The 17,766-nt window shown below is 35.4% G+C and overlaps 1 protein-coding gene across 1 annotated transcript; it reads left to right on the top strand.

The window, feature by feature from the left end:
- The first annotated feature begins 1,509 nt into the window (after window positions 1-1,509).
- Window positions 1,510-11,893, top strand: LOC141517938 (ovomucoid-like). The gene is made up of 4 exons (XM_074229457.1): window positions 1,510-1,579; window positions 3,922-3,959; window positions 6,748-6,884; window positions 11,848-11,893. Exons 1-4 carry the CDS (start codon window positions 1,510-1,512, stop codon window positions 11,891-11,893), a joined length of 291 nt encoding a protein of 96 aa, XP_074085558.1.
- Window positions 11,894-17,766: the final 5,873 nt, after the last annotated feature.

The raw sequence follows: 17,766 nt of genomic DNA, 5'->3' as shown, positions 1-17,766 counted from the left end.
AATTCCAAATTGCTCTCCAGAAAGGTTGGATGAGTTCACAGCTCCACCAATAATGTATTAGTGTCCCAGATTTCCCACATCCTTTCCAACATTGATCATTGTGCTTTCTGAAGATGAGATGTTTTCTAAAAGAGTTAATCCACAGAAGGACTGCAAAGAAGCCAGTGGCAACCTGAGTTTGAGAAACAAAAAAATCATGAAAGCAAATAGTATGAAGTAGCCATATTTTCTTTGATGACTCTAGTCAGGACAGTCTTTAATTTAAAAAAAATTTTAAATATTAATTCCATTAATAAATATTAAAGTAAAAGAAAAACCTCTAATTGATAAAATAAGACAGAAAGCAAAGGGACCTTAACAATTGTATATTCCTGCCCTCTGTTCAAGGTGGTTGTCCCCTGTATTACAGCAACAAGAAAATAGTTCTGACTTTTTAGGAATATCTCCATTCAAAGGAGTTCACTTCCCCATAATGTGTAGGCTATTTTATCAAAAGTTGCCTACACTTTTTTGGATTCTCTTTAGTTTATTATCAAATTCTATTCTACCTCTTAGAAATTTCTACTAATTGGTTCCAATTCTGCCTTTTGGAGTCAATAAAATAAGCCTAATTTATTTATCTCATCTTAGCCCTTTGAATGCTTTGTTGAGATTACCATGACCCTCAATGTTCCATTTTCCATGATAAACATCTCTTAGATCTTCACCCAACCCTCACATGATATGATCTCTAGATTCTTTATTACCCTAATTGCCCTCCTCTGATATTCTTCAATTTAGCAAGGACTTTCCTAAAAATAAATATATCAATTCAGATGTGGTCTGAGGAGAGCAGAGTTCTTAACCTCTCATTTTCAATTCTAGAATTCTACTACACATAGTGGAGATGATGTACTGTAGATAGCACAAACCCATTATTGCTTTATGGCTCTGGTTCCTGTCCCTCCAAATCTAAAGCTTTTTTGATCAATAAGGTAGTACTTTGACTCCCAGAAGTGAGTCTTTCTCACTAATAGGACTGCCTCATCTTCCTGGAACAGTTTTCCCAAATCAGACATTTCTAGATACCCCACCAAATATTTGTATTCAGTTTGTACCTGATGGGTGTCCAATAAGTTATTGAAAATCAAATGGAAATTAAATAATTACATTCATGACTACTCTAGCTATTGACTTGTAAGCTATCAACATATGATACCTTCTTCCTTTCCCTAAATTCAGAAGTTCTCCTCTATTCAAGTTCCATTTGTAGCTCCTTTTGAAGTAACTGTTCTATTGTTTAAAGGAACTTTGAAATGAACCCCCCTCTTTCTGAGTAGTTGCTTCATTAAATTCTCTACACTGGTTTTGTGCCAGGACACATTATTCTGTACAAATTGTTATAGTCTTCAGTAATCTACATTTAATGTTCTTGTCAGCAGATTAATAAAGGGCATCATGTGAGAAGAATCTGAGAGGGAAGATATAAAAGGAAATTGGATAGGAGCTGAATTATTTTGGAGTGAAAACATGGCCTTCTCCCTACTATCGACCAAGGTTCTCTTGGTTGTCTTCATCTTGGAATTGTCTTGTTTCTCAGGTGAGCAATGTTCTTAGTCACAGGTGGAGAACCTCTGATTTGGTAAAATCTTTAGAAATAAAACAATATCCTCCCTTTCCTGGCCTGGGTTGTTCCTGTCAGTGAGGGTACCCTTGAGTAGACATTATGAAACAATTTACCTTGATATTCCTGATGAAACCTCATGCTGAAGTTTGTGCTGTCAGTCATTCAGTTTCATTTAGTCTTTATTAAGTATCTATTCTAGACCATAATTGATAATTTGAGTTGTGAGAAATAAAGTGTATTTATATAAACCATGATCCTTGCCTTCATGGAGTTTATGGTTTAGTGCAGAGCTAAATAACCATTAATGCAGTTCAGTAGAAAATAAAAACCATGGATAGAGCTCTAAGTCTGAAGTCAGAAAGACCTGAGCTCAAAGTTGACCTCAGATATGTGCTAGCTAAGTGTCCTTGTCAAATAACTTAATCTGTGCCTTAACTTTCAGATCTACAAAATGGGAATGATAATAAAAGCATGTAACCCCCCCCCCCCAGAGTTATTGTGAGGATTAAATGTGATAATAATTCTAAAGCACTTAGTACAGTGCCTAAGCACTAGGATAAGTGTGAGCTTTTTTCCATTGACTTTTATTAAGCATAAACTCCCACCAGTTATACACATTTGTAACATTTCTATATTATAGTCAGAGATATTCTTGAGGTACTGAGAAGGATTAAGCAATTTGTCTTTGAGTATACAACCAGTGTACTTTAGAGCCAGGCATATAAAATGCTCCCCATATATCAGGGCTGTGCTAGCCCCTAGTGATATGGCAAATATAAAATCATCCTTGGCACCAAGGAACTTTTGTGTTCTACCACGGTAAGGGAATATTAATCTAAAAAAAAACACCAATCGATGATTTATCTGGCTTATGTTAAGCCATCTAATAAATATGAGGCCATTGGAGAAAGAAGATCCTATCTTTGGGAACATCAGAAATAAGCTTGTATAGGAGGTGATGCTTGTGTTGAATTTTAAAAGAAATGAAGTATTCTATGAAATGGAGAACCCAGGTTTTTCTTGACCTTAAGACAGGTCTCATTTTCACTTGACACAAAACGTGTATTAGAAGAAAGCAAACAATACTTTATATCAGGTCAGCAAAGGATCATCATGAACTATAGGGGAATTAGAGAAGGCATGATGGAAGAGTTGGCAATTTAAGTTGGAATTTCAAGAAATGCAATAGATGAAGAGACTTTGAGAGGGCTTTTTAATCATATTGAAGGTAATGAGGAAGTCACAGAAACATGAGAATGAAAGATATCTTGGAGGCATAGAGCAATTTGACTGGAGTGTAGAGTGTATGGAGAGAGTACTGTGAGACAAAGATAAAAAAGTTGAATAATGCTATATTGTGGCAGACTTTGAAGTGCAGACAAAGAATTTTTGTTTTGTTTAGTAGGTGAGAAGTCACCATTACATGTTTTTGTTTGTTTGTTGTTTATTTTTTTTTTGTAAGGCAATGGGTTAAGTGACTTGCCCAAGGTCACAATAACTAAGTAATTATTAAGTGTCCAAGGCTGGATTTGAACTCAGGACCTCCCGACTCCAGGACTGGTACTCTATCCACTGCTCCCCCCCCCAATTACATGTTTTTGAGCAGAGGAATGAGTTGACTGGCTCCAAGTAGAATACTATTCTTGGCTACTATGTGAAGAAAGAATTATAGAGAGAGAATGCCTGAATCAGAAATGTCTTTTAGTCACCTTCTGAAGTAGTTCAGATGGGTATGGGCATTAGGATGGAGGCAGTGGGAATAGAGAGGAGGGAACAATTGCAAAAGACATTGCAAAAATGAATGACAGGATTTGGGAATTGATATAATGAGCAGTAAGGGAGAAAAAAGAGTCAAAGAATATGCTAAGATTATAAACAATGAACGAATGCAAATGCTATTAGCTGGAAATAACAAAATCAAGATAATCATCAGTAGAATATGGGGAGGGTGAGCATAATAATCTTGGTTTTAATCTATGGACCTTCCAAAGTAAAACTACATTTTGGAGAGAAAAATGTAGATAGATTTATTCAGATTTATCCAAGAAGGAGGAAACTGTTGAATTAGCTAATCTTTCAACCTCATTAAAGTCTTACAAAATACTACCTGGTGATTGTACCATTCCCTGCTCCTTTACTCTGAGTACATCATATAATCCTTGTGACAAATCTAAGAGCTCTTCAAATATTCAGGCTCCAAGTTCCATATAAGTAGAAGCACTCCTGAACAATGAGAAGACATTGTTATTTTACCAACATCTGACATCATTTGTGAAAGATTAAGCTCTTTAACCATACTTGTCCTTTATTTGCAGAAGTTTTCAGTGGGTTACAGCCTTCAGTATTTGTAAAGGTAAGAAATCTACATATTAGAATTCAGACCAGATTTCCAATTGTGAGCTTCTGATACAGAGCTTAGGAGTCACTTAGTTCAGTTTTCTCATTTCGTAAACGAAGCCATCAAGACCCACAGTCATTAAGTAGCTTGTCCAAGTCGCACAAGTGGTGGAACTAGGCATTGAAATGTTTCCTATCTACTGTGTTTCCCCTTGTATAAGATGCACTTGAAATTTGGGAAAAAGTATTAATAAAGTTATTGAACTCAAGTTTTATTCATCATGAAATTCAAGGACCTTCTATTCATAGCTTTTAGGCATCTTTTAGGCAAGTCTGGTGCTTGGACACATGCTTAGTCCATTCTGTTTCATGAACCTGGAGCACCAATTGTGTCCTTCTTTGAAATCAGTCACTTTTTTTTTTCATCAGAAATTCTTGCCTCATGCTGATCTGAACCAATGGGAATTCCAATGGCCCTTTGTTCTTCAATCCTTCTCTTCAATTCCTTAACTCAGGTCATTTTGCTGACTTGCCTCTCATGCCCTTCTTCTGCTATGGAGTTTTTAGGAGGGTTTCTTCTTCCCTTAGCCAGTCTTGGATTGTTTTCTAAGTTGAAGGAGGATCAAATTTACGTTCAGCAGCAGAATTTCCATTCACTTTTGCAAACTGGATCACTTTGAACTTGAATTCAACATTGTCTGAAAATCTTTTCTGAGCCATTTCTGGGCAGAATGTGAAACAATGAGCACAAAGACAACAAGTGCAAAAAAGGAGGAAATACAAATGAAAAAATCTACAACCACTGTATAAAACAGTCCCAGGTATTCGACCCAAAAATTTTTGAAAAAGGGTGCATCTTATAATGGGGAAATACAGTATATTCATTCCATAAGGCATGTAGAGAAGCTAGATTATAGAGTTGTTGAATGTTAGTTGCCTCATAGATCAGATATCAATAACTTGATATTGCGCTTTTTTTCCCATTATTAAAGGCAATGTCTGGTGAGTTATTTACACCCCCCAAATAGTGATTACTACAAGTCTCATGAATTAATTTAAAAAAACAATTACTAACTTCATTTCCTTTTTCAAGAGAGTTCTTAAAATAAAATTGCAGAAGTATATCATAAGTATAATATACATGGATTTCCAATAAGCTTCTGCATAAAATAGAGTGATATTTCCTGGTTGATAGTAGTTTTAGACAAATTCAGAATCACTAAATTCAAAGGGTGGTGATTGATAGATCAATATTCACCTTGAGGAAAGTTTCTAGGGGAATACTTCAGGACTCCCTCTAGCCCTAACTGTTCCTCATATTGATCAGTGATGTGAATAGAGGCATAGATGGAGTGAATATCATATTTGTGAAATGAAGCAAATAATATGAAGCAAGAGTGAATAGCTAACATATTAGATTGCACTATTACATTAGGAAGAATTTGGGACGTAGTTAAATGACTGGGGTTGAATTTGAGTTCTTGATAGCTTTTTGACCCTGGAAACCCAGAAATCTCTAAGCTTCACTTTCCTTATCTATAAATTGGGAAAAATAATATCTATCAATACTGCAGGAGTGTTTCACGTAAAGAGCTTTGTAATTCTCATAGTACTAAATAAAGTAAGCTGTTATTGATATTAATTAAGTGAAGTTAACTAATACCTGCTTTGAATGATTGAGAGCTAAGACAATACAAAAAAAAAGTAAGGTGGCTTGACTTGATCCTCAGGTTATAATATTAATGTTGTTTTAATTTATGTTGATGATAACTGGGCATCATCAAAGAACTTATCATGATAGAATAATGATGAAATTGAGTAAATTGTTGATGGATAAATTATTATGAGCAAAATGAATTAATCTTGAAAGTACCAGATGTGGAAAATGTGGGTTGGCAGTAGTTTATATTCAAATGATCTAGAAATTTTAGTGAATCTAAAATTTACAATGAACTAACATTACAATGCAGTTGTCTCAAAAAAGCTATTGTGATATTTTTGGTTGCATAAGAAATGAGAGAGGTGATCTTCATACCATCCACTGTCCTGAAGAGATATCTGAAATACTGGATCCAGCTATGGACATTACCTTTTGGGAAGAATAGTGAAATCTAATAGATTTGAGAGTTAGAGTTAGATTTGAGAAACAAGATTCTCAAGGGAATTGTGTAATCTACCATAGTTTAATTGATTGATGAAAAGGGCATTGTTTGAACTGGGAATCTGAGAAAGGAAAAGACTTGGGTTGAGACCATGGGTTTGAGTAGGGATAATTTTTGACTTCAAGTATTTTAGATGCTATCATTTGAAAGAGATGTCAGGCAAAAGGAGTGGGGTTGTTCAGTTTGAAGCCAGAAGACTACTGTTAAGGAATGAAGAGAGGCTTCCTATGAGGATATGAGTTGAACTAGTGGGTCATAATTATAAGTATGTAAATCTAGGTTTGGTATAAGGAAAAAATTCTAATAGTTGAAACTTTCTCAAAATGAGATGACCAGTGTAGATAATCAAATAGAGGACTGATGACTAATTTTCAGGCATTCTGTTGTTCAAGTTTAGGTTTGACTGGATATCCTCTGAGGTTCTTCTTTCCTTGGAATAGAAGCCATGACTTAGAAATTTAGGCCTTGGAACTGAACTCTAATCTATTAGAGCATGAAGTCTATGCAGACTTAGTCTTCCTTTATTTGTAGGTTGTACTAAAGCCAAGGGAATTAATAATCATCAGTACATTTTGATGAACTTGAACCATAGCCATAGGACTTACTTACTGATTTATATGTTAATGTTTTATGAATTTCCAGCCTAACTGTCAAAGATTCTTGACTGATTTTGCAAAACCAACTAAAGAAGAAAAAAACTGTGCGCCAATTATTGACCCAGTCTGTGCATCTAACCATCAAACTTATAAGAATGTGTGCGAATTCTGCTTGGCATACAAGTAAGGAGAGACAAATTTCTTATTTTTTTCTTAGTATTTTGAAATGTTTCAAAGGATAATTTGTAGGTATGACACAGATGTGTGATTTTCCAACTTGCAAAGTGGCATCCATTTTGCAAAAAGACCAAGAAATTCTATTATATTATTCTGGGAAAAAAAATAGTAACTCAGAAACATCAGGTCTGTATTGCAGGCATTTAATTTTTACATACATTTAGTCAACATTCTTGGATGCCTACTCTTTGTAATGCCTGAGTACCTGCTGTATAGGAGGGGTAGTTTATTATAGGAGAAAGAACCCTGGATTTAAAAGTCAAGAATTCAGTGGGATCTTGGGCAAAGCAGTTCTCCCTGGGTATCAGTTTCCTCATTTGTAAGATGCAGTTTTCAAAGCATCACTGAAGTCACTTATATCTCTAAATCTCATAGAATTTATGAATAAGAAGTGGGGGGGAAGCATAATGGAAAGTGATTTGGCCAAAGATGCAGAAAGATGTGTATTTAGGTCCTGCTTCTGATACCTATTGTTCTGTGACTCTGGGCAAAACACTTAACTTTTTAGTGATTTAGGCAGCTTTGTAAGACTATAAATTGTAGGGAAGCTATTAACCTGTGTTGGTAGAGGGAGTCAATCAAGTAAGCAGACTCTATTGCAACCCCTCAACTGCAAGGAGCTTATAGTCTATGGGAGAGATAAGACTGAGGATATTTATAATTATGCCAGAAATCATAAAACACAATGGGGGGGGGAATAAACAAATATTTCAACATTCGATTTTACCTGTTTTGTGACATGCTATGGGATTTCAAAGTACTTTACTCTAATTTGCTTATTAGTTAAACAGTTTCCGTTTTTAAAGGATAAAGGGACCAAAGCTCTGACAGGTTAAGTGACTTGTCCAGAATTATACAGTTATAGACAGTAAGTTTTTCAGTGTGGATTTAGGTTTCTTGACTTAGAGAACTTACCCCATTCATCCTTCTGCCTAAATTCAGAGAAGGGAGACATTTGGTGGCCCAGTGGACATAGCACTTTGCCTGAGTTCAAATCCAGTCTCACTTTTCTCAATTGCAAAATGAGGATGATAATATAGTGGCTATCTCACATGATTGTTGTGAGGATCAAATAAGATATTTGTAAAGTTTTTAGCCCTATTTTTGGCCCATAATAGTGCTCTATAAATACTTATTCCAGTCTCCTCCTCCTATTCAATGCTGTTTGGAGGTATGTGGAAAGATTACAAAGAAAGAGGACAATATATCTGGACCTTGAGAAATAGAAAGCGTTTTAATAAGTACTGTTGTGAGGAAGAACATTTTGAGCTTTTAAGAATTATTATGGGTGGGGGCAGCTAGGTGGCGCAGTGGATAAAGCACCGGCTCTGGAGTCAGGAGTACCTGAGTTCAACTCCGGCCTCAGACACTTAATAATTACCTAGCTTTGTGGCCTTGGGCAAGCCACTTAACCCCATTGCCTTGCAAAAAAACTTTAAAAAAAAGAAAAAAGAAAAGAAAAGAAATCACATAATTATGGAATCTTGGAGATGGATGGAAGGGATCTCAGAGAGCATCCAGCATATCCAAATGGGTATTGCTGTTACTGTATTCTTAACTACTTAAAAAACAATTCAGTTCCAGAAATATTTATCTATCACTTTTTTTATGTGCTCACCATCAGGAGATATCAGGTATAAGGCTTGAATTTGAGTCTTCCTGACTATGAGACTGATTTTCCATGCCCAATTTCATTTATGTTGAACAAGTTCATTTTTTTATTTTTGACTTCAGGAAATAGGTTAGGGTCATTGAATGGGAACATAATTTCTCAAATTCTTTTCTACTTCTCCTATGCTATAATTCACTCAATTCATTGTCCAGCTACAACACTTGTTTTAGATGTAGGAACTGGTGGACTAACTCAATGTTATTATCCATCATTCACCTATTTTTCTCAGACTGGAGAAACATTTTTTATCATCTTGGTTTTATCTTGTTTTGCCAACATCTTTTGAAATGTTATGGATTGCATTGAGAAAATTTATAAAAATCTAGAAGTCTACACAATTAGAAAAATTAGGAGCAAATTAGAAAACCTCACCATAGATACAGAAATAACATCCTTTTGGACATCTTGAAGGGCATCTTTCCATATGAAAACCTTAAATAAGCATATATCTCACTGTGTTATCTTTAATTATTATTAATAATTATAATTAATAATATCCTTAATAATTATTAATCCCATCTATCTCTGTGGTTTCATTCTCCAAATATCTTATGTAATCTGAACATATGATTTGCATAAGGCACTCAATGGTGGATGAAAATCTTTATATTTACATTTTATTTCACTGAAGCAATTTCTTTTTATGATCAGCAAACAAATAAATTGGTCTGAATGCTTTTGAGTTAATTTTATGATTATGGAGATGTGATTGGCTACAGACTTTTTCTCCCTTAGCAAATGTTTACTTATTTCTGTTTCATATTTTCATCAAGAATGCCCTCAATATAAGTATAGATCATCTTCCTAAATATTTTGAATCATTATAATGAATCATGAAGAATCAAAATGATGAAGTATTTATATGGGCCAGCAGTATTCATCCTCTGTTTAAAGGTCAAAATCAATACCAAACTAGAATCAAGGATAAAGGTGAAAAGATGCCATGTGCAGTTAATGTTACAACAATATGATCTATTAAACCAAGCTTTTGATAAAGGAAAATGGAAATAGAAATAAAGCAATTTTGACCTTGATTTTCATGATTTCTTGACAAACTAGAACATTGCATTTGGTCTCTTGTCTCCCCCCAAATATGACATTCTCGACAAACCTACCTAAGTGATTTTCAAAAAGGTTTAAAACAATCAGACCATCCACAATAAAATCCAAAGGCTCCCTATGGATAAATATTATTTTTTAATATTGTGTTTATTTATTTTTTCAGCTATGTGCAACTATAGTTTTCAATGACCATTTTTTGCAAGGTTTTGAGTTTCATCTTTCTCTCTCTCCCTTTTCTCCCTTCTCCCTACCCCTGACAGAAAGCAATGTAATATAGGCTAAACATGTAAAGGAGAATCAAATAAAATAAGAAAAAATATATTAGGAACTATATTAAAAGTTTTTACTGGTGGAGTGATTGATAAAAATTTGGAAAACATCTCCTTAAATTAAACATGTCTAAAAATATCTCTTCACCTTTCAACTAATTTTTTTTCTTCAGAGTCACTCTTCAGATTCACAAATTATTAACATTATTCATGTAATTAGAAAATAGAGTATCATAATGTGAATTATTAGCCCTTGAAAAGTCCCTTCTATGTTAGTTATTCATAGTATGACAGGTAAATTTTGAAGCTTCAGTTTCCTCAACAATAATAAAAATAATTTCTGAAGCCGTAGGTTTCTTTTGCTCCTGAATCTTCCACAGGTAAACTATAATCCAACCCTGATGATCCTTCATAAGTCTCTTCATTTTTGATCCAACACACATCATGGATTTCAGTCTCTCTACTCTAGATTATTGACCTCCTAATTTATCTGATACAAACATCTGCAACTTGAAAAAAAATTCTAAACATGATATCATTTTCCTAATGCATCCCTCTACTGTCAAAACTCAGAAATGTCATAAGGTCATAGATGTAGTTCTTGTAAGTCATCTTATAAGTCCAACCCATTCATTTTACAGATGAAGAAATTGAGGCCTAAAGAAGAGAAAGATGTCTTGTTCCAGGTCACATAGTAATTTGTCAGAGGAAGGATTTGAACTCATATTTTCTGACCTTGGATTCAGAATTCTTTCCCCCTTTCTATGTTGTCATTGAATGATGAGTGGCACAGACATTTTCCTGTACTTTACAAGACTCAATTATATTTCTTACCTTTTTTTGTTTTTGTTTCTTGTCTCCAGAGAGGTAATTGAAGACAGGCAACATGCATAAAATATCTCTTCTTATTCCAGTTCCAATCAATATATTAGAGTTGACTGGATGATTCAATCCTATTTGAACAGAACTTCTCTAACAAATCCTGACAAATAGTCCCCCAGATTCAACTTGATCCCTTTCATTGTTGGAGATTTCACTATCTTAAATGGGAAACACATGCTCTGTTGGTTAGTTCCAATGGTCAAAAACTTTCTTTTCTTTTCTTTTCTTTCTTTCTTTCTTTCTTTCTTTCTTTCTTTCTTTCTTTCTTTCTTTCTTTCTTTCTTTCTTTCTTTCTTTCTTTCTTTCTTTCTTTCTTCCTTTCTTTCTTCTTTCTTCTTTCTTTTTCTTTTTCTTTTCTTTTCTTTTCTTTTCTTTTCTTTTCTTTTCTTTTCTTTTCTTTTCTTTTCTTTTCTCTTCTTTTCTCTTCTCTTCTTTTCTTTTCTTTTCTTCTCCCCTGAATATTAAGGCAGTTTTAATGGCTTTAAAGAATGCATTTAAGACTGCATTAAAATTTTTGGAATATCCTATTTTTAGTAGGAAGTGACCTCACTGTAACTTTCTCTATTGATCCTAATTCTGTCTTATGAGCTCACAATGGATAAATCTAACCCTTCCTCAACATGACAGTCTTTCCAGTAACTGGAAACAACCATTATGCTCCATCAGTTTTGTTTTTTTTTCCACGCCATAACATTATTAGAGTTTTCAGTCATTATTAATATGACATGATTTATAGCTCCCTCACAAGTTATTCTAACTTATTGAAAGAACTGATCACTCTGAGATGTTCACTGCACTTCAAATGGGGTCTGACTAGGGTAGAGGACAGCAGGATTCTGAGAGGCACAGATTAGATTCACTAAAATAATTTCTAGCTCTAACTCTGTGATTTTGAGTCATAATGCTATGATGACCCTCAATTTAGACACTGTTTCATGATGATGCATTGTTTGGATTCAGAGATGTTTAAAACTCCAAATTATAAGATTGTATCTATCTTCATTTCTATCTTTTTGTTCCTTAGACAACTACAAACAACAATTTACTTTCTGCATTATGGTGACTGCTGACTTTTTGGGGTGGCCATAGGATGACGTCTATCCTCAACCCTTCCCTGTTGCATATACCTCAAGAGAACTACTCTTCTCCAATTTTGCCCAGGAAACTCCTTATCATTGCAGTTTGATTTGTTCATTGAAACTTTATATCCAGATAGTGTTCCTAGAAGAGGGGACTTCAAAGCACTTCCCATAGATATATTCTATTGGCTGTAGGAATATTTCCCATAATAAAGTCTATTTTACTTGATGACTCTGGTTATTTAATCACTAAGAGAAACAAAGATCCAAATGAATTTCTATCACTTTGTCAAGACAATTTCAAGGAAACATAGCTATGGACAGGAGGTCTACTTTCTTCCTAGTTGCGATGCTTATCCAGAAGTTATATGTTCTAGCCTGTGTGACACATCCCTGTCTTTTTTGCTTTCATATATATGTTCTTGAGTTCCCCAAATCTATGACTACCATATTTGGACAGAAACATGATTGGTGGAGTGGCAGAGTTTTTGCTCCACAGTACTGAATATAGAGGGTTTTGATAGGACTTGAAGCCAGTTTGCAGTTAGAAACAACAGAACTTAGCATCTACCTACTTATTAAGAATAGCCAATTAAAATAAGGGTCTCTTCATCCAAGAAGAATCTCTGGTTCCCTCTATGAGTCAGTGTTTTGATATTCTTTTACCTGACATTACTACTTGTTTGAGACTTAGGCATAAAAATTCTGCATTACACAGCCTGTGCTGATGACCTATTTTAAGAACCTACCTCTATTCTCTACAGATTTAAATATTAGCTTATCAAATTCAAGGGTACGCATGGTGAAGTTCAAAGAAGAAACTGAGAGAGAAATTAAAAAATTTTCTAGGAGTTCCATAGGTGAAAACAATCAGAGTCAGGATTTTTATCCAAGTCACTTAACAAATTCAGTCATCTTTTCAATACACCAAACCACTTCTCTCCCATTAGTGTATTCTAGATGATGCAGCAGATAGAGCACTGGCTCTCAGGAGGATTGGAGTTCAAATCTGACTTCAGGCACTTGACTCTTGCTAGCTTTGTGACCTTGGATAAGTCACTTAATCCTGATTTTCTCGCACCCAGGCCCATCTCCAGTTTTTCTGAGTCAAATCTGGCCATTGAACCATATGACTCTAGAGGAGAAAGTGAGGCTGGTGACTTAGTGCAGCACCCCCTCTATCAAATCCAAATCCTGTGCTTGCCATGGTATCACTTCCTTGATGTCATGCTCTTCTTTGAAAATGAAGGACAAACATTACCCAGCTTCTAGGATGTCTGTCAAGATGATCTTGAATAGATAGGGAGTCATCACCAACTGTAAAGAAATTTTACATTTTGTTTACAGTCTTCATATTGTTGCCCTGTGAAATTCTTCACTGGTAAGTTACTATAAACTTTTCATGCCTACTGTACATCTTTTGATTACTTTTTGAGTGATCAACAACTCTAATTCTTTATAGGATATTTCATTATATGATTCATAGTGATCCTTTGAATATTTATAATGTCATTCACATGCTATATTTAGTCAAACATTTAATTAATTCACCCCTAAAAAGCTCCCAAATTTATTGAACTTCAAATCCTGCTTACAGTTGCCTTGGCAAAACATGACGTTCAAGGCAGAGGTTCCCGTCCCCATAGAAAAATATTGGTTCTTAAAGGAGGAACATTTGTTTCAGGAAGACATTTCAGTTCTTTAAAAACAATATATACTTTCTGAAACATAATACAAACTATTTCTTTTTCTATGTAATTCTGAGCCCAGAAGCCCAGAGTGCATGTAGTCAAGTGAAATCAAGATTTCTTGTCTTGTCTTACTATGGATCAAGCTGAACTAAATTTGAGTACAAATTGCAAATAGTCTCACAGGGAAGTCACTAAGATTAAGAAAAACTGGAAAAGACATATTACAGAAGGTAAGTAACTACCATGAGTTGAACTTTTTTAAAAAACACCTATTCCCTTATTTGATCCTCACAACAACCCTACTTGGCAAGTATTATTATTTTCCTCATTTTACAGTTGAGGAAACTGAGACAAATAAAAGTTAATTGACTTACCTACAGTCCCATAGATAATAAGTGTTAGGCCAGTTTGAATTCAGGTCTTCCTGACTCCAAGCCCAGAATTCATGTTCTCCATTATATCACTAGACTTTTTAGCTGAGATTTGGAGGAAGCCAGAGAAGGTGAGAGGAGATGAGGAGGAGAACATTTTAGGCATGGGGAATAACCAGTGTAAATGTTCTGAGTAACTCTGACAGAATTTTTACCAGGAACAGAAAGGAAACCAAGACTAGTAGATTGCAGGATGATGATGATGATGATGATGATGATGATGATGATGTTTGTCCTTCTTTCTGGAAGACTACAGCATCAGGGAGGTGATGCCATGACAAGCACATGAATTGGATTTGAGTGACAGGGTGCTATGCCAAGTTACCAGCATCACTTTCTCTTCCAAAGCTATCTGGGTCCAGTGGCCAAATATGAATCAAGATGACTGGAGATGGCCCTGAATGCAAGGCAATCAGAGTTAAGTGATTTGCCCAGAGTTAAGTGACTTGTCAGATAGCTAGTAAGTGTCTGAGGTCACATTTGAACTCAGGTCCTCTTGACTCTAGGGTCAGGGTTCTAGCCACTGTGCCACATAGCTTCCCAGATTGTAGAAGAAATGGAAGAAAGTAAGTTAGAAGACTGAAGAGGCAAAAGAGAATCAGATTATGAAGAACTTTAGATGCCAGATAGAAGATTTTATATTTTGTCCTAGAATTAGTGGGGTATCACTGGAGCATAAGGGAAAAAAAAATATCACAGTCAGATTTGTACTTTATGAAGATAAAATAGGAATCAATTAATCTCATTAAACAGAAAATAACTCAAAGTTTAAACATTTTAGCTAAATATTCATGCTTGGCTTTAACATTTCTCCTATTTATCAGTGTAAGATCCTAATATTTTTATTATTCAAAAGGAAACCAATATAGCAAAAGTAACTTTCCTAGATGACCTTTGAAACTCTTTGCACATATCCTCTGATCTTGCCTGAGTTCATGAAAAAACAAAAGTAGTCAGGGACAAAGTTATTTAGATACATCTGCATAAAGCTGCCTGGTGTGGCCCAAGCTCCTAATGAGGCCACTAATGTGAAAGAGCAAGAGTACCATTCCAGTCTTTATGTGTGACCACCAAAGCAGAGGTCCCCCACACCCCAGCTGAAATATTTGGGTTACCACATGATTAGGAGCAATAAGCATAGAATTAATCATCTTGGAAATTTCCTAGGGAGCTGAGTGCATTTTCCCCTGAGATGGTCCCTATAGGTGGGCTCAATTCTGTTATATTTGCAATAGCTTCATCTTATCCTGATGCCCTTGGGGATATGTTATTGAATTTCATGCTCTTATTTCACGAAATTTTTATTTTGTCTTCCTTTTTTGTTAGACAACCCTCCTCTAAATATGCAAATTTTGTGGTCTGAGATAATTCCATAGAAATAAGAATTTCCTTGCCTAGATTCTAACTGTGTGATCCTGAGCAAGTTACTCAAACATCGTTTGCCTTGGTTTCCTTATCTGTAAAATGGTTGCTGTAAAATCAACCAAACATACAAAATTGGCTGAGATTTTATTAGTTTTTTTCTGCATAAATTATTCTTAGTTCTAATCTTTCTGAATATCATATCATAAACTCTTCACTTCTTTAGAGTATCGGATATAGAATTTTGTATAAATATTAGCTATTATTATTTGTAATGTGAGGTAGTTGATGCATTATAAACCATGTTGTAATTTTTGGAAACATTGATATCATATCACCCTATATTTGTAATAGATCCTTACACTTTACAATTTCCTCTCAGCCAGAGAAGAGAGTAAAAATCCCAAAATGAAGGACTTTTAGTATCAAGTGGAAAAGTTTATATATTATCCCATAGTGGATCATGGTCTTGGCATGAAAAACTAGAGGATCCAAGTGGCCTAGAGATGGGAAGCAGGTAATGTCTTTGCCTATCCTCATAGATAACAGGGCAATTTTCCTTGAATATCTATCTTTAATTGGTCTTATGTCATTTAGAAAATCACATAGGAAACTGTGACCATTTCCTCATTCACTTATTCTATATTTTCTGAATGCTAATCATGGAACAATTTTTTAATTGCCAAAATTAGATTCAATTCCATTCAAAAATATATGTAATATTAAATAGGTGCTTAATAGACAGGCACTATTCTAGGTCTTGGGGATAAAATGGCAACAATGAGAGAATCCTTGTCTTCAAAGAAATAATTTTCTACTATGTACCTAGCTAGGTTCTTATTAAGTATATACACCATAAAATACAGAGTAACTTGGTTATAGATGTAGGAAAATCTTCTTATAGGAGGTGGCATTTGAGCTGAACCTTGGACAAATTTAAGGTGTAAGATGGCAGACCTGTTCTGCCCTGATTATGCCACTGAAGTGGTGGCAGGGTACACTGAGGAAGGGTCCCACCTCCAAGATAATTCCAAGATACTGAAGAAAGATAGCAGTCAGTGTTAAATGACTTGTCCATGGTCACACAGTGAATAAGTATCAAGTGTCTGAGGTCAGTTTTGAACTTAGGTCCTCCTGATTCTAAGACTCCAGGACCAGTGTTCTATCCACTGCACCACCTTGCTAGTCTGCCAGCATGGATGTAAATAGGTTTTATTGACCATTCATCCTGGTGGTGGCAGAATAGTGTAGATCTTCATACCACCCTCAGGCCAGGGCAGATATTGTGCAGAAACAGAACACAAAGGGCAGAGTGCCAGGGATGTCAACTTTTCCCACAGGATAGTTGGAGCTTTTTTGCTGTCTGCATTGAAGGGAGTTTATATGAACTGTTGGGGTCATAGATCACATTTCCTACTCTGGCTTCCATTGTACATAAGGGTTTCTAGGGCTTGGAGTTATGGAGAAAAAATATTCTATATGTTCTCACATATAGGTATGGTGCTAGGAGATATACTACTGATGATGTTTATCTTCCATTCTTAAAGAAGCCCATCACATAAGGAAGGTGATGCCAAGACAAACACATGAATTGGATTTGAGGGAGAGGGTGCTATGCTGTCACCAGCCCTATGCTCTCCTCCAGAACTATCTGGGCCCAGTGACCAGACATGGATCTGGAAGACTGAAGTTGGCCCTGGATGTAAGGCAATAAGGGTTAAGTGACTTACTCAAGGTCACGCAGCTAATCAGTGACAAATGTCTGAGGTCACATTTGAACTCAGGTCCTCTTGACTATAGTACCAGTGCTCTATCCACTGTACCACCTAGTTACTATGCCTAGGTGATAGAAAATAGATCAGTCTGGATGGAGAACATAAGAGACAATAATGGGTGATCTGTCAGGGAAGACAGTAAAAAGCCCAAAGTGAAGGGTTTTTAGGGGAAGAGTTTATATTTTATCCCAGAGTGAAAGGGACCTAATGTATCCTCTTATAAAGGGGACAATACAGTCAGACCTGCATTACAGGAGCATCAGTTTGGCAGCTTGTGTTTAAGATGAAAAGGATATAAATAGGACTCCCCTGTGATCATCAAAGTGAAAGGTGATGAGGATGTCAACTTGGGTGGTAGATATACACTCTTATCCATGAACTATGAGAAAACAAACTAATGTTTCTAGTTTAACATCACTGTAGTATTAATTAAAGGAAACAGGAAAAGCACTGTGCATTTTCTCTTTTCCCAGTTATCTCTAGAGCAGCTAGGTGACACAGTGGATAGAGGGTCAGACCTGGAGTCAGGAAGATTCATCTTCCTAAGCTCAAATCTGGCTTCTGACACTTATTTATTGTATGACCCTGGAAAAGTCATTTAACAC

This window comes from Macrotis lagotis, chromosome 1, assembly GCF_037893015.1.
Source record: "Macrotis lagotis isolate mMagLag1 chromosome 1, bilby.v1.9.chrom.fasta, whole genome shotgun sequence".
Lineage (NCBI taxonomy): Eukaryota > Metazoa > Chordata > Mammalia > Peramelemorphia > Peramelidae > Macrotis > Macrotis lagotis.
This window is presented reverse-complemented; position numbering and strand designations above follow the sequence as displayed.

Coding starts and splice junctions, on each gene's coding strand:
- LOC141517938 (XM_074229457.1), top strand. CDS start 1,510: ATGGCCTTCTCCCTACTATCGACCAAGGTTCTCTTGGTTGTCTTCATC. Junction 3,960..6,747: donor AGCCTTCAGTATTTGTAAAG/GTAAGAAATCTA, acceptor ATGAATTTCCAG/CCTAACTGTCAAAGATTCTT. Junction 6,885..11,847: donor GAATTCTGCTTGGCATACAA/GTAAGGAGAGAC, acceptor TTTGTTCCTTAG/ACAACTACAAACAACAATTT.